Source organism: Venturia canescens, chromosome 1 (assembly GCF_019457755.1).
Source record: "Venturia canescens isolate UGA chromosome 1, ASM1945775v1, whole genome shotgun sequence".
NCBI lineage: Eukaryota > Metazoa > Arthropoda > Insecta > Hymenoptera > Ichneumonidae > Venturia > Venturia canescens.
Genome location: NC_057421.1, coordinates 35,691,352 through 35,711,080, shown reverse-complemented (window position 1 = coordinate 35,711,080; position 19,729 = coordinate 35,691,352). Strand labels below are relative to the sequence as shown.

At 36.9% G+C, this 19,729-nt stretch overlaps 1 protein-coding gene and 1 long non-coding RNA gene across 5 annotated transcripts; one reads left to right on the top strand and one right to left on the bottom strand.

Annotated features, from left to right (window-relative positions):
• Window positions 1–1,752: 1,752 nt before the first annotated feature.
• Window positions 1,753–19,327, bottom strand: LOC122419154 (synaptic vesicle glycoprotein 2B-like). 4 transcript variants are annotated; one of them, XM_043433488.1, is made up of 12 exons: window positions 19,169–19,327; window positions 11,998–12,148; window positions 11,743–11,799; window positions 11,015–11,176; window positions 8,932–9,094; window positions 8,610–8,731; window positions 8,067–8,305; window positions 6,626–6,852; window positions 6,238–6,464; window positions 4,509–4,668; window positions 4,141–4,268; window positions 1,753–2,587 (listed from the first exon to the last, which is right to left on the bottom strand). In XM_043433488.1, the coding sequence occupies exons 2-12, from the start codon at window positions 11,999–12,001 to the stop codon at window positions 2,532–2,534; spliced, it is 1,545 nt and encodes a 514-aa protein (XP_043289423.1). In that variant the 5' UTR covers window positions 12,002–12,148; window positions 19,169–19,327; the 3' UTR covers window positions 1,753–2,531. The 4 variants fall into 4 exon arrangements, with proteins under 4 accessions (XP_043289423.1, XP_043289415.1, XP_043289408.1 ...); XM_043433480.1 differs by lacking the exon at window positions 19,169–19,327 and adding an exon at window positions 16,177–16,404; XM_043433473.1 differs by lacking the exon at window positions 19,169–19,327 and adding an exon at window positions 14,063–15,055 and having other exon boundaries at window positions 11,998–12,191.
• LOC122419173 (uncharacterized) lies at window positions 16,530–18,327 on the top strand. The gene is made up of 2 exons (XR_006262837.1): window positions 16,530–16,905; window positions 17,019–18,327. It is a non-coding gene; the product is annotated as an uncharacterized lncRNA (long non-coding RNA).
• Window positions 19,328–19,729: the final 402 nt, after the last annotated feature.

Below are 19,729 nucleotides of genomic sequence, written 5' to 3'. Positions count from 1 at the left end.
AAAGTCATGCATTTGTCAGCATACAATGAAATGATGGATTACACGCGATGAAGGATCGATCAGTGAATCCAATCGACTTCAATCGAGTGCAAAGGTTCGAAGAAAACAAAATGATGGGTTGGTTAATCAATTGATTCAAACGAAAAAACTAGCCGCGTGTGTTTCGGGATTGGAGAATTTAAGACTGAGGCTCGATGCTCCAAATTTGCAGATGAACAAAAAATTCAGTTGAGGAATAAACAAATAGCAAACAAATAACTCGATAAAAAAAGCGAGGGGAAATGACAATCGTTTGAGCCACTTTTCTTGTCGCTGCCTTGCAAATGAGTTAAATTTTTCAAAAACAGATGAATGAGATTCTGCCTGAAAAAATCGGACCACTCATATTTCTAAAAGAACAAAATTCATTACAGCGTGCAGGAGTAAAGTTGTAATCGCTTTGTCGTCGAACGTTGTGTCGAGCCTGTTGACTTTACTGTACGAGAAATTCTTCTACACACGGTATCAATGATGAATGACCAGTTTTTATGGTAACCAGTGACATAGCCACATAAATTTTTCATCATTAGGGAAAATCGATGTGACCTTCGTTTGCCTTGAAATTTGAGGATGCGAGCTCGATCGGTGATGAATCTTTACACATAAGATTTCCTCCATTTTACGTTTTCACGTTTTATTCTCACTGTACATGAACGTTTCATTAATATCTATCGACCATACGTTGTGTGTACATTATACAGGGTGTCTCAGGTTGTTTGGTCACTGCAGCACGAAACTTGTCTTTCGTTCATTCAAATGTTCATTGATAAAATGGAGTAAAGTTTATTGATTGGGCTATAAACTGATTGGTAACAATGATCCAAGTCCCTGGAGCTTGAGTCAAAGATAAAGATGAAAAATGCAGGGGCTTGGAACCTCCCTTGAAAAAGTAATCGACAAGATTTTTCGGATTGCAGTCGCTGGTCTTGGGGGTCGTTCCAAAAAACTTGGTTTTTGAGAGTTATACGTAAAAGGAACTATTTCGAGATTTTTTTTTCGATCCATTCTTAGGTTCGATCTGTACAGGATATAACAAGCAATAACGTGATTTTAGTGTTCTGGAATATTGGCACTGCTCTCGATCGTTCGTGCACAGTGCTCGATAAAAACATTCCTGAAATAAATGGGCTTGTCAGGGCCATAAAAATGGCAGCAGATGTTCCAGCTCGAAATTTCGTCTCGATTATCTGCACTGGGGTACTCCGTATATAAAAAAATATACATATTTTCTGACTCTGGAAAAACCGGCCACGCAGCAAGAAATTGTTCATGTGAATGTCTTATTAATGATAATCATTTTGACCGGATGGTGACGTCGTTACACTATGAAACTAACGACTTTGTTAATGCAGTCGTTTACTCAATCTGCTTGAATTAATGCAACACTGCTTTTACACTCCGAGAACGATCGTTTTTATGTACCTTGAAAAATTTCATTTTGCAGTACCGAAAAACTTGCGGACGAAATATTTACTGTGCTGATTCAAGGAAATCGAATTAGCCTGCATCTCCCTCTATTACTTTCGACAAATTTTCAGCCCGAACTTGAACATCCGCGTCATTAAATGTCTGCACTGTTTTTGATACCAATTCAAACGTGGACTAGATGAACGGTGAAAACAAAATGATGTATCACGGAAATTTCACAATCACTCATTTAAGGCAGGGAATATATTTCTTCAGGGTTTTTCCAATCAAGAATCATCGATCATGTTAATCGAGTAAATTGTTGTGTTTAATCAATTATTTGTTTGCTAATACATCGAAGTTTTTATCGTATCTATTGAAAATTCTTTACACATAAGAATGTCGAGTAACGTAACAATTTCGTAGTTACAAAACAATAGTTGACGCTTCGAGTACGGCTTAGTATCCTAGAAAATTAATACTCGTGTAAGTATGAGATATTTTATGGGAAGGAGGTGGGGGAGAAGGAGAAAAAGAGCGCGAGAAATAAAGCTAGTGTGTAATGAGGTTAGATCTATCCGAGATGCGATCAAATGATCTTTTTAGCAATTAAATAATGTTTTTTTCTCTACGATTTGAGCGAAAAACTGGTCAATAATTAAATGAAATTGTTGACATTAATGTCTCTGAGGAAATAAAAATGAGAGAATAGTGTCAGTGATGGATTTTTTCCCCGTTTGCATTTGGTATTTTACATAATCATTATCCTTTTTAATCGTTTGACAACGTCAAAGAAATAAAATAACGTTAAAGGAGAACAAGCGACTGATGAACGAGTAGAAAATAGGAATAAACGTCATTGAAAATAAATACATATTTACACTTAGATACTTAATCGATTATCTTATGAAGTACGTTCGAGGTTTCATTGCAGGTAGCGATTTTCGCAGTTTTTTTTTCACCATATTCTATGGTTTTGAGCCCAAAAAGCTTGACATTTTTGAGACCTTTTCACCTAAAGGAACTTTTGAGATCTAAAAGTCATTCACCGTAGAACAATTCACGTCGTGAATCGCCCAAAATTTTTAATCCAACGTATCCTTTCCAGTTCTCGGTAGGAAGAACGACAGTAATCCACAAACTGTGAACACACAAGGTTCGGTAGAGAGACTCGTTTCATTCGGTCCGAAATTTTAATCAGAACAGTGAAACTTATGAAAATTGCTGTTTCGTGGGAATCGTTTAAGGGGCGTCCTGCTTTAAAAAGTCAAAAAATCGATTGTTTTCGGGAATGTTTTTGAATAGACGGAAATAACTCAATATAGCGAACTTTTCGGTATGGTTTCAAGGAGATTTCAAGAGTACAAAAACATCGTTTTAATGTTAGAAATACTAATTTGTACATGTCTTATGCTCCGAGTCTGATTGTCGAAATTTTTCAGCTGTGTACAATGTGGAGATCGTAATTATTGTCTGCAACAAAAATTCCAATTTTCTTTTCCATTTTTATATATTTTCCTTCCATATGAACCTATAAAAAGTCAAAAAAATTGCGAAATTCTATATATTTTTAGCGAGTTTGAAAGAAAATGTTTCTAAAGAAGAATATCACTTCAAGGTGCTGTAAATATAGAATCTTGCAATTTTTTTGAGTTTTTATAGGTTCATATGGAAAGAAAATATGTGAAAATGGAAAAAAATTGGAATTTTTGTTGCAAACAATAATTACGATCTCCGCATTGCACGCAGCTGAGAAACTTTGACAATCAGGCTTGGCCCATAAACACGGAGAGACTTTTATAGCAAAAATTATTATGTTTTTATAGCAACGTCGCCTCATATCCATACTATAATAATAATCGCTATAGAGTGTGTCAAATAATGCAAAAGTTTGGGGAACCATTACCGCAGTCCATAGTAAATAACGCGCTGTGCTATATCAAAAATGAACACTGAGCGAATTTTCATTAAAAACATAGTAAATAATGAAATGATTTGATGAAAATTTACGATATAACATAGCAATCGTTTCTCTGTGCTATACGAAAAATTGAATAGTTTCATTTTTTCCTTTTCACCGCATTGAATTTTGCTCAATAACATAGCAAAATTCATGCGCCCACCAATTATATGAGGCGTTGCGAGTATAAACATGAAAATTAACCAGTGGCACATGGTAAAATTTCAAGCAATTTGTCCAGTCCAATTCACCAATTTTTAACATTTCGCCAAAGACACGAGTGACACTCAGATATTGATACATCATTCGATGTAAGAATGTCACAGACCTAAATTTTGCCTGTTCTACATAGTAAAATTTGAAAAAACTGCTCTCGGCGTTAAAATTACTATGTATTCTGGTGAAATGTAATATATTGGCAATATAAACCAGCGCTGATATAAAACATAGTAAATATTTCTATGTATACATCCGAAATATTCGTGTAAAAGTCTCTCCGTGAATCATGTACAAATTAGTATTTTTCACATTGGAAAAAACGTTTTTGTACTTTTGAAATATCCTTGAAACTGTACCGAAAAGTTCGCTATCGTGAGTTATTTCCGTCCATCCTAAAAACATTTCCGAAAACAATATAGATTTTTTTGACTTTCTAAAGCAGGGTCTCCTTAATCAAATGCAACGATGTTCAATCACCAAAAAAATATTTCAATAAGTCAATGCACAAAACTCACTAAATAGGAAAGCAGCAAATATGACGACTGGTACTACACAGGCGAGATCGATGAGATATCCGAAGAGGAGATTACCGACCAGTGCTCCGAGTCGACCCATAGTGAGTGATAAAGCAGCAGCCATTACTCTGTTGATTGTGGAATAAAATCAAATTATCGAAAAAATTTTGGTAGCGACTCGAATTGAAAAAATGGTTCGGTCTACTCAATAAGCATCTTTTGTGCGAATCCACTCCATCACATTTTCTACAGTGATTACTTCTAATGGGGTTGAAGAACGTCACTTCTTGTATCAACTCTTTCATTGGATTTGTTCTCCTATGCAATGGATATGGAAACGCGAATTCTTTGCAATTGTATAATCGTACCTCAAATTGGTTGGAAACATGTCAACTATGACGCAATAAAGGAGCGATATTCCCAGGGACGTTAGAGCCTCGAAGATGCAGGAAAGTATAAGATTTTGAGTCGAGTTGATGACGTAGTAGAAACCAACGGTAACAGCACCGGAAATAACGAGGGATACAACTGCAATGAAAACGAAAACGATTCATTAAGATATTTAATGAGAAAATAGCCACGAGCTATACTTCTCTTGGCCGAAGCACCCGCGATTGCGAAGTAAAATTATGAAGAGTTGCTTCACAGTTTTTACAAAATGCAAAAATTGTTCTAAATCATAAATAATTAAAAAAAAATGCTGCAAATTGAAATTTGCAAATTGCTTCCTCAAGATGATCAAGATATACGGTGCTCAAGATGCACGATGCTCAAAGTTTCCTCTATGAGGTGCTATATTTATCATTTTGGTTTCCTCATAGAGGAAGCTTTGAGCATCGTGCATCTTGAGCACCGTGCATTTTGATCATCTTGAGGAAGCAATTTGCAAATTTCAATTTGCAGCATTTTTTTTGTATACAAGGAAATAATGTAAATACATTATTTTCTCTGCCTTCTTTTACGAACCTTAATTTATCTCTTTGTTTAAATCCATAAAAAACAACTGAATGACGAGCCATCAGAAAAAACAGTTTGCAACTTTCAATTTTCATTGTTTTTCTATTTACACTGAAATTAAATAATTCTGACAACTTTGCTGAAAAGTATAGAGGAAGTACAGACTTATACATAATAATATCTTACAAGATTTCCAAAAATTGAAGCGGTTGGACGATTTTTTGAAAAATTCATATTTTCGTAAAATTCAAAATGTCATAAAATTTGAACCACTCAACCGATATTCCCCAAATTCAATACCAACCTTCCTATTATGATAGTCTATTTATAAAAAAAAATTTATTAATAAATCTCTAAATTTTCGAAAGTTAGAGCGTCGACACCCTTTTTATGAAAATTTCAAAACGTCGTCAGATTCGTAATTTTTTACAAATTCTGACAAAATTATCAGAGAGTGAAGAGCTTGTATAGATTAACATCTGTGTAAAACGGTAGCCCTGTATCTCAAACCGTTTCCGAGTTATAAGCGTTTGAATTTTGCAGTGCCATAACACACACACACACACACGCACGCACGCACGCACGCACACACACACACATCCGGACATTTTTTCTAGATATGATTTTTCGATGTTTTGGAACATTTTGAGCACATTGACATTGAAAACTGGAAAAAAAAAATTTTTCATCGTCACAAAGCTTCCTCGATGAGGAAGCAAAACTATGATTCTTCGTCGACTCAGCAGTCTCTTACTTTTATAAGAGTCGACAAGGAGCAATTCAATTTTTTTTTTAAAAAAAAGGAGAATATTTCGATATGATTTCGACTAAATATCAAAGCTTTTGAAAAATGATGATGCTGAAGTTTCCAACGTTGGAGCCTAACGAAATGATCTAAAAAATTGTTCAATAATTCCAGCAATTCTCTAATTTATTTCCTGCCGAATTTATACTTCGTAGTTTTTCAATCTACACAATTATGATTCGTGCAAATAAAAAACTGATGGATGTATCATTTTGTTTTCATTCATTTCGTTGGACTCCAACGTTGGAAACTTCAGCGTCGTTGAAAAATGTTCATTTTCTTTTTAAATAGACGTATTTCCCATAGGGTAAAATCTCATCGAATGAGGAACTTACTGAGAAATACTTTGGCGCCAACTTTGTGAATGAAGATCGGTAAAATGATTGAGCCAGGTATGCAGGCGAGACCGATGTACACAGTGTGAAGATAGACCGAATCTGTTATGACTGTGACGCACTCCGGACTCGAAACGTCCACGAGAGCCGTAGTATTTTGCGGAAGTGAGGAAACGATGCACACCGAGGTCGATTCACCAGGATAATCCAATTCGAATTCTTCGAACCTTTTGTTTCAGAGAAATGAACATTATTTATAAATAGAATTTTTTTTCATTCGTTGATACTGCTGGATGTCGTTTTCAGGTAGGAAATGTCAGCTTTTTATCTAGAATTTTGAAAAAACTTTAGAAAAGCTCTTGAAGGTTTGATCTGAAGCAGTAATTACCTGGTGAAAAGTTCAGGGAACCAAACCATGAGGGTGTAGTAACTGCTCGTCAGGCCAAATTGGATGGCACAGGCGAGAAGTGTGTTTTGGAGATAGGGTGGTCGACACAAAGCTTTTGTAAGATCCCACACTTCGGCGCACAATACTTTGAGGTCTTTTCTTTTGTGGAGCTTCAATGATCTCGTACTCTTGTCTTTGGGATTTGGTTTTTCTTGGAGTGATTTTACCTGCTCAACAGAGTCATAGAAATTATTTAATCGATCACGATAACTCGATTGAGTGAAAAACTAGAATTTCGTAGTATTTTTGAGTGTTGAGTGTGATTTTTACGATTGAATGTGGAAGCAAACGAATCTTTACGAAAATAATCGTAAAAAGAGAATAATCGATGGGCGATCTTCGAAAAACATTTGATGTTTACGTCTCTGCTGCGTGGAGCGTTCGATTATGACCGGGGAATGCCTAGAAAAGATTGAGGGCAATTGCATCGATGACTTTGGTGAAGTCTCTGATGTTGGCAAATTGTTTTCGAGTCCAATACTCATTCATTGATGATTTTTATTGTTCTGATACGGTGAGTCACTCTTTATCGTGCTATAAAAACGTAAGGAAAAATCATTCTGACGAATTTATTGTATTATCGAAGTTTGACAAGTGGGAAATGATTGGAATTTTGTTCTTTTGCTGCTGGGATTGAAAAAAGTAAAGATCGCAACGATCGATTATTATTTGGAGCACCCATGGAATGTTAAGGTAGATCGTGCCTGAAAGATCGTATTTTATGGATGTCTAAATTCGATCGATTTTGTACTTCCTAATTAAAGATATCATCACTTTAAATTAATGTCAGAGTTATTAACTCGAAATTATAAATACATTTTTTCAATTTATCTTTTGGCGAATGAAATTACAAGCCATTAATTAATCTGGAATCCATCACTGATTGACCCCGAAATTTCATTCGTTCCTGACAAAAATACTATAGTTTTTATGTAAAAATCGCTGTAGAGAGCGCAAAGGGAAAACACAAAGGGAAATGGACCAGGAAAAAAGTATTAATAAAAAGGCAGAAGGCTATGACAGGAAGGGGCCAAGCCAAGAAGAAACAAAATGCCGAAATAAGCAAATGCGAGGTTATGCGAGTGCTCATTACCAATCTCGTTCAATCTTTAACGTAATATATCTTTATTACTAGTAAGACAATCGTCTCGAATTTTTTCCCAAACCTTCATTGTATACTTCATCGTCATTGTGTACTTTTTCATAAATTTCTTAAGAAGCGTTAGTAACCCTGTGTATTTTTCTTCATATTTGAACTCGTTTATCTCAATAACCAATAAGACGAACCCTTTAAATTTTGATATGTGTGTCTGTGTTAATTTCAAGACTTTCTTAAGAAAATCGTTCCGTGCATGAACTACCTTAAATTACGAGTATTTACCGGATATGTAGCAGGGTCGTTTCCAGTATTCTGAGAATAAATCCATTTGAAAACTTCTAATGCCTCATCAGTTTCACCGCATTCGAGAAGAAATTTCGGACTCTCCGGAAAGGCGAACAGCCACAGAGACAGCATCAGAGAGGGCAGAGCGCATAGTGCGACAAAGAGATTCCATGATTTGAAGTAAAACGTGTTCGACTGATACGTAAAGTCGAGAGGTACGATCAGCCAAGCTATAACTGTTGACAACAAGATTTCAGTTCAACACTCAATCAGTCAAATTCATAGTTGGACGAGTATGAATCTCACGATCAAAATTTTAGAAAAACTTAATAAAAAAATCTTTTTTTTCAACAACGATTCACCGAAAAATAGAAAAATGAGCGTCTGCGAAGCAAAGCGATCGTGTCAAATGAACCATTGATGTGAAAATGATTAAAAGTTAATTAATTTTTTTCTTTTTATTTTAGAGTACTTATTCGCACATTCAGATTTTAAGACTCATCACAAAACCTGTTGTCAGATAATTATCGGAACACTTACGTGGCAAAACTATAACGCCTACGGTCCAAAACATTTCCATCCAGCAGAGAATCTTCTCGCGGTACTTGGTTGGTTGGAATTCGCCAAGATAGGGGAAGCAAATGCCCATTGCGCCGGTCACACTACCGCCGAACGAGACAAAAATCGTATTTTTTTTTTTCATTAATATCGATTTTAAAAACAAGAAATAACAAATCACTCAAGTTCTGCATGAAAACAATGAAAATCTGCGGGGTTGCATCGTCCACAGTGATCAGGAGAATTTCATGAAAATTCTTTGCTATCGATCGCTCTTATTCAATGGAATAGATGCATGACTCACGCGAATCCATTGAAGAATCGGAAGACCAAAAAGACCCAAAAGTATTGGACGAAGGACGAGGCGATGCCGACCAGTCCGTCGAGCATCAGTGTCGTTATCAGCACAACTTTACGGCCTTTGGTATCAGCCAGGCATCCCCAAATGTAGGATCCAATCACCATACCTGAACAATGTCAATATCGTTAATCACACTTTCGTTAATTCACTACCACGTAATCGAAACAAAAATTTGGGCTGTTCCAACATTATTTTTTAACTGATTATTAAAGAAACGAAATGGTCAAATAAAAAGTTGCTCAACAGTGTCGTTGAATCTGCGACTTAGCGGCGAAGAAGTTACGAGCATCGTTGCACAAAAAAATGTCATCAAAATTATAAATGAATAAAATTCTAGCCGAACACAATTATAAATGTAGAAAAAAAAAACAATTTTTCTACAATTGTCAACGACCATTTTGCGAGGCTCATGATTCTCAGTCGTTGCAAGCTTGAAACGGAGGCTTATTCTGCACGGAGAAAACGGATTCGTTTTTGTGTAGTGAGGAATGTATTATTTTTCAAGAATTTTCAAACTATTTAGCCACCGATTACAAACAGCATAGTATTTTTTGAATTTTGCTCTTTTTCGTCCCTTGAATTCTAAACAGCTTTGTGTGGATAGCAAAAAGCGATGCACGTGAGAAATATATTTCGTTTTGTTTTCGAGTGTTATTCATCATGTCACACTAGCACTTATTGATAAGTGGAAAGGTATTGCGAATCACAAATTTTGACTGTCAATATAGTAAATTTTATAATAAATATACGAACGTGCACCGAATAAGTGTGACATTTTACCATGCATATAGTTTTTTTCAGGGTTGCCCAAGCAATACTTTACAATATAAACATTTGAAGTGACTGAAAAGATTTTTTATTATGCTTATGAGCAGTGTTGGTCTTTTCACTGTGGTAGATAAAACAGTTCTTATTGCTGCTCTTCGAATTAATTACTAGATTGCAGCATTAGCTGCGGAATCTAGTAAGTATATACTGTCCCCAAGATGGTATATTTTTAGTACTTTCCTCTAGAATTTTCGGCCTCGTTTTCTCCGTGTGTCCAGCAGTTCTAAAAAGTGGTTAGACTCTAATTGCTTAAAATAATAATAAAAAAACAGAATTATTCAATTCTATCTATGCTCAGCTATAATTTTAAGGGCATTGGGTTCTCCAATTGTGTACGAAAGTAAGTTGGGTAATTATTGCCACATGAGAAGATTTGACAGGCGAATTTGAGAGTCGAAATGGTTGGAGTTCATTTCGACTTCAACTCGATGCTCATTCTTGTTACGGTATCGTAAAAATATACCGAGCTGGTGGATCGTGTGACTCACGAGTAGGGAATTGCACAACATTTGCATCATAAAGCTGTGAATAATTCGAAGAAATATTAAGTTTGACGAGTCACTTATGTGCTGGGGTTTACTGAAATTTATAATTTTTAATTATTCATTAGACGATGAGAATTTGTGACAAATTGCCAAATTTCAAGGGACCCGGCGCTTGTACGAGAGCTTTTAAATAAAGATGTACTCATGAGAAATGGAAGGTAGTAAAATTTGGCATGTAACTTAATGAGAATGGAACGTTTATCGCTGCATGTGTCGTCGATGCAAAAGTTCTCGGCCAAAGGAAGCCAAACCGGTGTGAATTCTGTAGTGGAAATACTCATGTGGCTTCTCCCTGCTCGTGGCACCCCCGATTCGTAACACGCTTCTTTATTTTCAACTACAATCGATATTAATCGATGTCTCTGGGTCACAAAGATTAAGCGAATGTGCATGCACTTCAAACTTTGCGATTCGAAACCGTCAAATTTACGATTTTTGTTTTTTCTCGTTTTTCGTCACCGTAATTTTCCTACTTGGATTAATAAATTTCGTTTTCTTTCTTCTTTCGTGTTTTTATCTTTTGAACAGTAAATTTTGATATCGGAACATCGAATCATGCTTCGAAAATGATTCGAGCTCCCATAGATGTTTTCGATCAATTAGCAAAATAAAGATTGAACGAATTTAGTTCGCTCATGAGCGTCAACACTCACCCAGCATCGGCGACGCTGTTAACCATCCTTTTGAGGTTGAATCCATTTGGAGATCGCACTGAGCCGCTGGCAAAACGAACGATATTATCGTAACCCCAATGGCGGTGTCCATGTATATGAGTCCACATATGGCCAGAAGCATGTAGTGAAACTTGCCGAAACCTTAGAGAGGATACGAATTATTTCGAAACTTCCATTATTGAACGAAGTCGATAATTTTTAGTTCAACGTGCATGATTTTTTGCAAATTCATTTTTATCCGAGCAACAGTTTTTCCACATCTGACACATTTGGTTTCCATGATTTATTGGAATTTCATCAAATTCGTTGCTGGCTGTCACTTTTTATCGCGTCACTTTCGACTTTTCCGCGTACGTATATTTCTCGTAATATGGCACTTGGCATTTTATAAGCACTGTAGAAAAAGACGAAAACACGGTTTCGTCATCGTCTATGCATTCGTGGAGCACGCGCGCTCAATCAGATTAACGATTACAAATCACTTTGCCAATATATTTCGTCGCATATTATTCTCCAACGTATATTTTCTTGGTCTTCAAACGCACGATATAACGTCGATACTCAATGAATAGTGGACGAATATTTTTCTACGGTATCTCCAAAGACTCACGATATTATGAGAACAATTAAACGAACGTGATCATTGGTAAAATGAAGGTAAAAATTGAAATAATTTCCTTATGTTCGAATCGACGATGGTCGCTCACCTGCTACGGTGATGGCATGCTCGAAGTCGGCACTTCCGTCTGCGAGGAAGTCGAGCCCTAAAAAAAACAAGAGAATAAAGACAATTGAGTGGGAAGTTTTATAGAATCAGATATTTCGTTGTAACAATAAAACAATATCGATGACGATGAAGATAAAAACATCGATTGACGGTGTAAAAAAAATGAAAGTAAATGGTGAACGAGAATAATTGCTGTATACAATTATAGCGCTAATAATTAAGGGCGTATCCGTACCCATGTCTGAGAGGTGAATTCTCGAGGCGGTCCGTGATAGAGAAGTATTTGGTGGCCCGGAGAAGACACTTGGTGCACGTCTTCGATCGTCGGGAATCCGCTGGTTGGAAAAGCGATGAGGGCAATTTATGCTGTCGCAGGATCCTTGTGGCTGCGACACAATATGAGTGTCGGTATCTCGTTTGCGTTCAGTACTTTTGTTTAAACGTGTAAATAATATCGTCCTCACTCATATGCTTCAAGAACAAGTTAAGGCTGCTATATCTCTGATCATCTCTCGAGTACGCACCCGTGACTTTATTATCACTCACGAGATGACATTTATAAATTATATGCAAACTCGTGTGAGTTTAAAAAAGTGTCATTTTCTTCTACGTTTATTGTTGTTGTTATTTTCATTAACGTTAACCGAGAGAGGGATTATTTTTGGAACTTCCACGCACGAAAAATCTATCGATTCGACACACTATCGAAGTATTTTTTTAATGACCGCGCGCTCTATCGTATCTCTCGTTAATGACACTTCGCTCGACGCGCTTCGGTCTACATTATTACGACGAATCTGAATCATTTGGAAGCTGAACGATTCGGTCTCTTATATTTTTTTCAAAACTCGATCTTCCAATCTCATGCCACTCTGTACGTTCTTCGATAAGATAAAATATACTTTTGACCATTCGCAGGACTAGCGAGGTTAATCTTGCCGTCGTCTACCGTCTCATTTCCCATCGATCGCTTATCTGATATTTTCATAAGCGTGTATTTTATCGATGTTTTTTATATAAATGAAAAAGGCGCATAATGGATGCGCTTATTTCAGGTAAAATCGACGAGTAATTTTGAAAATCGATTATTCGAGTGACTTCCGGTATTCGAATCTGGTGCGGCAGCGTTTTTCATGAAATAGATCGTTTTATCTGGCAGCTGTGCATCGGGACAGCATTTCATGAAAGTTGAATTTTCGTCAAATTCCAATTGAACGTGAAGCTATTGCTTGTTTTCTCTTTATTCTTCGAATACATGAATTTTCGAGTAAAATAATGCACAATCTGTCCGTACGTGTAGCTAAGTAAACAATTGCGTGCTGTAACAATGGAGAAAGATTAACGAACATTTGGCAGAGTTATTACATCTGCGTACGTTTCAAGGCTTTTTATGTTTGAGAAAAAACAAACTTTCAGGGCTTTTGCACAATTGCATGATCGAGATTAGTTACCAAGGATTCAAATTAGCCGTCACGTTTCAGCAGAAATTAATGCGTAAAACTGGGAGTTATTAATAAATTTATTTGCATCGAACGAGCGACGAATTTTTAATGAAAAATTTGTCAATTTGGGTTTCTCATCGTGTGCTTCTATAATGTTTACAGGGAGAGGAAAACCCTCGCATTTTGTTTTACAACGTTCACCCAAGCCCATGCAGGACGACTTCCCCTGAGGAGATGAAACGCAAAGAGTCCAAATCAAATAGATTTTGTGAATGCAGTGACATTTTAAAATTCGATTGGAACGCAGTAAACGCTTGGAACGATTGAAATTTCGAGGGGACTGTACCCATCAAGTATTCTTAATTCCATCTGACGTTGTTTTTCACTGATACTGTCACGAAAAACACGTCAGTGAGAAGAATCGTGAATCATAAATCAGAGAAAACGTCGTGCAATTAATACCTCGTAAGGTATACTACGCGATGACGTATTCTTTCAAACGTGACTTTTATCTCGGCTACCTGTCTGCTCTTCGTATACACACGCAATTTTTCTTGCACGTATACGCTCGATAGAAATGACATCTGCATGGCCACGATAAGGGAGAATTTCGTAAAATGCAAACACTCGCAAGTTCAATCTATTTTTTTCTTTCATCAAATGAAAGAGGAAACTTTACGTTGCTTGCAATTTTGCCTTTACGTTATTTTTACGTTCATTTTACGTTGCCTCATTTTGCGTTGGCTTACAATGAAGGGAATGGAAGGACCGAGAGATCGAATTGAGGGAAGAGAATTTAGCGAGCCTTCAAAATTACAATGATTTAAAATAAAATGATAATAAAAACTCTGAATTTACCGAATTCAAACTTTTGGTTCGCCACACTCACTGTTCATACTTCACTCCACGGCTGACTATTCAACGTACAAATAAAAAATCAATAATTCAAAATCGAATCGCGGGGTTCACCTAGCTTGATTTTGCCTTCGCCATACATCATGGTGAGCGCGAGACTGCTGATAGAATATTGAGGAACAATGTCAGTTGTTCGATTTCGCACGAAAGATTATTATGCTTAGTGGACTTTGTTTTCGTTTGCTCGATTTGGAACTAGACATTCGTCGTGTGATCGGCGTTCCCTGCTTTGTTTTCCTTTCGATACGCTATGCTGACTTACTCACGCGTGGTTTGACTCACAATCAGTGCGTTTTCACATCGAGGAGAAACATTTTATGAGGAAATAGGAATTCTCAAATTATGAGAAAATAGGCTTTCCATCATTTTTCCGTGGCTGTTTCATTCCTTATTTTCACATCCGATCGATGCTTGGATCTTGTTAGAAGAATTCAGTCACCATATTGAATTCCACGACAACAGCATTTTCGAAAAAATGTGATTACGGTGGGTCTAGAACGTGTCAAGGCTCTGCCACGTCTCGTGTTACGTGCTGCCGATTAGTTTGACCGAATGTGGGGCAAACTATAGTCGGCCTACCCACTTTCTACGGTAAACTTGATTTCTCAGGTTTCCGGTCTCAAGATAATCGACTGAGGCTTGAGATAAATTGAGGAAAAAAACACGAGAATTGATCAGTCGTTTGATGAATCGTTTGAAAAATGGGAGAATGTGAAAACGCGGGCCTAAAATTAGGCTCTTTTTTTCATCTTTCATGTCGTGCACGTCACAGTCTACGACGCGGAGACTCAATAAGATTTTCTCATACAATTCGCATCTTTCTCGTCACTGAATTGCGCGATAGCGCGCAATATAAAAAAAGTGCTAACTCTTCAATCACTGACAGAAAGTATTTGGGCACCGAAGCAGGTAAATATTTATCTCTTCAATGATTTCGTCACAAAAGATCAACAGTCGTATCGACTGACGAGATAAACTCGCTACGAGTTGTTCGTAGGTGCATCTAAATATCTGGTCTGCTCGATGACGCGAGAGCTTGCACAATGTTTTGTGTCGACGTGTCATATTTGTATAACGAGGCTGCATTTCTTGCACGCCTTATGGTCGATATTCCACATTTTTAATGAATCGGACATTTTTAGTTACAAATTAAAATAATTTGTAAAATGAGCTAAATCATTTTGTTTAATGTTTTTATTTGAAATTTTGAAATTTTAAATTTTATTTATAAAATGAGCTTAAATCATTTTATTTGCAATTTTTCATCGGTCTTTATGATCACATAAAATGGTAATCGATGGAGACATTTTTTTGCTGCTATGTGTTGAAAAAAAAATTGAAAAACCAATAACAGCGTTTTGATATGTAAAACAGTGGCTATCGCCTGAACCAAAATCATACAATAATATTTAAAATTGAAGGATTTACGTGCTTTGACACATTTTCGAAAATTGAAATTTTGTGTTCGAAGGCGCGAAAATCCGTCAATTTTTAATATTTCTGTATGATTTTCGTTCAAGCGATAGCCACTGCTTTACACATCAAAACGCTGCTCTTTGATTTTTTCATCCGAGATAAACCAAACCCCCGGAATCGTGGAGACGATGAAGAAACATATGGGTTTCTGTGGAGTAGTTTTACACCGAATCTACCCGAGATATCAAAGTTAAAAAATTCTATTACAGAGTTGAAATACCGATAAATAAACCCTTCGAATTTCAAAAGTCTATATTTTTATTCCTCGCCGCAAAAAAATCGTGAACAAACCCCAAAAAATCCGGTAGCCACACGGGGTGACCGCTTTAACCAAATCGGTTTTATTAAATCAATTATTACGTGTTCAAGTTTAACTAAATTTCATCAATTTTAACACATTTTCGTTTATCGCATTTGGCGAGTTGAATTTACCAATCCGTTTTTTTTTTCAGCGTGGATACAACGTTGAGGATTGACTCGCAAACTGCCTGTAGGACTTTCATATTACGAGCAACGTATTTTTATTTTTCTCCACAAAGCACTTATTTCCCAATCCATGGAATTATGTCTCATTTACGAACCTTCTCGCCCTCCTCACAATTGATCGGTTTTTATTCGAAGAATCTGTTCTATAATTCGTCCAATGACATAGCAGAGCTTCGACGTCGAGTCAAGGCGAAAAGGTAAAGCTAAAAGTTGTCACGAGTCAAAATTCGTTGCTCCTCGATACACGAGCATCGGCTCTTTTTGCTTACTTCTGAATATTTTCGTTACTACGTATTCGTCTCCTTGAAACGCGAAGACTAAAATATTTTACAGTTCTGTCTCGAGATGGCCCTTCGTCTTCTCAACAATAATAGTGGCGAGGGAGAGGGGCGGAATATTACCTCATGCATCTCTCCCGTTACGTCGATCATTCGCGTACCGTTTTTCATCGAATTATGCATATAATTGCAGTATCGTCAATCACGGTGCGAATATACAACTTTCGGGAGTGAACGGTGGCCAAGTTTGAGTGGAAAATCAAATAATTTCTTAATTTACTGAAGTTTTCTGGGGCGACTTGAACTTTGAGTTCACCGATCGAATCATCAGTGCAACGACAGCTGTCATGGAGCTAAAAATTGTCTCGGCGGGTTCAGAGTACAATCGATTCAATTGGAGCGGCAGTCTCCGTTTGGCCGATGACGAATGACGCCCTTAAGGCGATTTGGGAAATCGGCCATTTCCGTTTTCTCCAAAACTCATAATGTTTCTTAAATTTTGATTACTGCGTGTGCTCAAGGTTTCTCGTTCCATGAGCCGAGGAGGTATGCAAAAGATCAAACTTTGTAAATTCGGGAATTCCATTTTGAATGAAAAATGTAATGTTTTATGGCATAAAAAATTTTTCCTGTTGGTGACGTGAATTTTTCGTTTTTAGACGTGCGCAGTTCGATCTCACGAACGATGATTTACGAAGCCGCGAATTTGGGAAGAGCCATTATCAGTCAGAGTTTTAGAGCGATGAACTCAAGATAAAAATTTCAAGGTGTTAAAATATCGCTTCTCTGATACTCTCAAAATTACGTCAAATACGTAACAACGAATTTTTTCGTCTGATTATTTTATAAATTCATTTTGGGGGAATGAATGTTTTGGCCGCGTGTTCGATTTGCTGCAACAATTGCAAATACCATTTTCATCTAAATAAGCAATGTGAATGAACGGTTTTTCATTCAGGAAGGACGTGTCGTGAATGTGAGCTTTCAATGTAGAAAATATCATTCGACGATGTTCGAGTGAGACGATCGACGGAGTGACGAGTTACCTGCGCTAGAAAATTATGAAGTAAAATCGAATCCATTGGAAAGAGTACAAATCATTTAGAAATTTTCGATCCCACTTTTATCGAAAACGTCTTTCGATCATTCGATGGTTTTTTTAGAAGACGTTTCGAAAAAAACTTTATTCCAAAAACTTTCGAGATTCTGAGATATTCGAGTTTCCAAGAGTTTCGTTTTTCCGTCACGGATATCTGTGCACGGTATTTACAGAGGATTAACCATAGAATTGATCGTCGATAGAGCGCGATAAAAGTGTCAAGCCATAAATCGGTACTCGCCGCGACGCGCCAGACATTTCAGTTTGGATCACGATAATCTTTCTTGCTCCCGATGACTCGCGATAAAGATTTTAATCCTGATCAACAATCATTCTCATACCGCTGTCAAGCTGATTGGGCCAGGCGACCTTTGCCTTTATAATTATTTTTGTCGACATTTTGTTCTAAAAAAAAAAAAAAAAAAAAAAAAAAAATAAAACGAATGAAAGCAAAAAAAAATACGAATTGAAAACACGTGACAAGCCAAGTGGCCAATCGCGCTCGTTCAGTTTGTTGAACCTCTGCCAAAAGAGCAAAATCGGTGCCGAGAGCTCGGCTTATGCGTAGAATATGTACAACGCGCTTACGGATTGTTTGTCGTCGAAGGTGGGACGAACTGGATGTAACCGGATTCGCACATCGATGTATACGTCTTTCGTAACAATTTGTTCGAAATTTTCTACTCCAAGTCTGACAATGCCAAAATTGGAAGCAATTATCTTATCTGACAATCTCAAGTTTCATGCGACAATGGGACTGTTATAGCAAGTATCTCAAACTACTTTTTGGTTTAAATCAATAAAGATCGAGGCATTTCAACAAAGTGTTAAGATTTTAATGATAAATAAAAAAAGCATACGAATTGTAACTCCCAATTTATTGCAATCGTCCTCAAATTACATGACTGTGGAAACGTGAGATTTCCTGATAAACTGTCGTACAGTTTTTGTCCAAAAGAGTAACCAAACGATCCATTCATGAGTTAGAATTACAGCTAATCCTTTTCGCCACACTAAATTCTCAGTCTCAATCTATAATAACTGCTCACGTCCACTCGACAAATATTTAACGAAAATACCGGATATATTTATGGAATAGTTATTTTAAGAAACTCTGTGGAAACAAAGGATCATCATATCGCGTCCGAAGCGATAAGATAATAAAACGATTAGCAATGTCGTGTGCATGCAAGTATAAGCGTTGAAGATTGATCGGTCTTCTCGAGTCAGCTTGAGATTTCCTCGTAGCCAATACCAGTTTTAAACAATGAGAACCGTCACCGGGGGAATCCCTACTAAAGTTCCTATTTACTCTTCTTATTTATTGTTTATTTATCAGGCACAGAGCCTCTCTCATTGAGGAGCTGAGTTGTTACGGACTAAGAGGATTTCATGCTTTGTAAAATCAAATGTAAGTACATAAAGAGCTCAAGCTCGCGAAATAATTAGTTCTATGTTTATAAAACACGTGCGAAAATACTTTCAGTCGTCCCATTTGGAAGAACGAATATTCTTAAACGACGATAAATCATTCATCGCTTGCAGCCAACTCAAATCTCGAAATCGTGGAAATTTATTTTTCAACATTTGTGCATAGTTAGATATAAAAAACAGACTGGAAGAGCGGATCTTGTTGAAAACACAAATAAATTCATGTAGCAGCGTACGCACTACGTGTAAGAACAAACCGAATTGGATAAATATACGTACTGTGAGTACGCATGTAGATGCAATTAGTGCAATCACGATGATACGATGCTCCTTCGTTGGAATTGCACGGCGACCGAAACGCTGCTCAAGTTTGAAAACACTCGCGCTATCATCACAGTTTATGAATCGAAGGTTTTCTCTTCTTCTTTTTCTGTTCGCTTAAAATATAATATTTCTTCCTTATATAATGAAATATCGATGAGTCTATGCGACCGTTTACATAGAAATCTTCATTTAACTCAGTGTATTTTAACGAGGAACCGATGTTTCGTTTATTTCGGCCGGATCCTCGTTCTGCGTAAAAACGTATCGCGAATATGGGACAATGACAGGAAATAAGGCTGCGACACGCGCTCGAGGTCCACTAGCGTGCCTTAATTAGAACGAAGACCGCACCAAGGGTAAGAAGAACTATTATTGGTCCACCTGACATGAGGATCGCCAACTCTCGTTTCACTTTTAAGTATATACGTGTATATACTGTTATGAGCAAACGTTTAAGAGGAGCGACTGCATACTTAACGTTTAGTACATTCGAACATGTGTACAGCTCAGTTCAAA

Bases quoted from the DNA above. Each gene is read 5' to 3' on its own strand.
- LOC122419154 (XM_043433488.1), bottom strand. The intron at 4,269-4,508 runs GTACGATTATAC...CACAATCAACAG, and splicing joins ATGTTTCCAACCAATTTGAG to AGTAATGGCTGCTGCTTTAT. The intron at 2,588-4,140 runs GTGAGTTTTGTG...GTGTGTTCACAG, and splicing joins ATTTGCTGCTTTCCTATTTA to TTTGTGGATTACTGTCGTTC.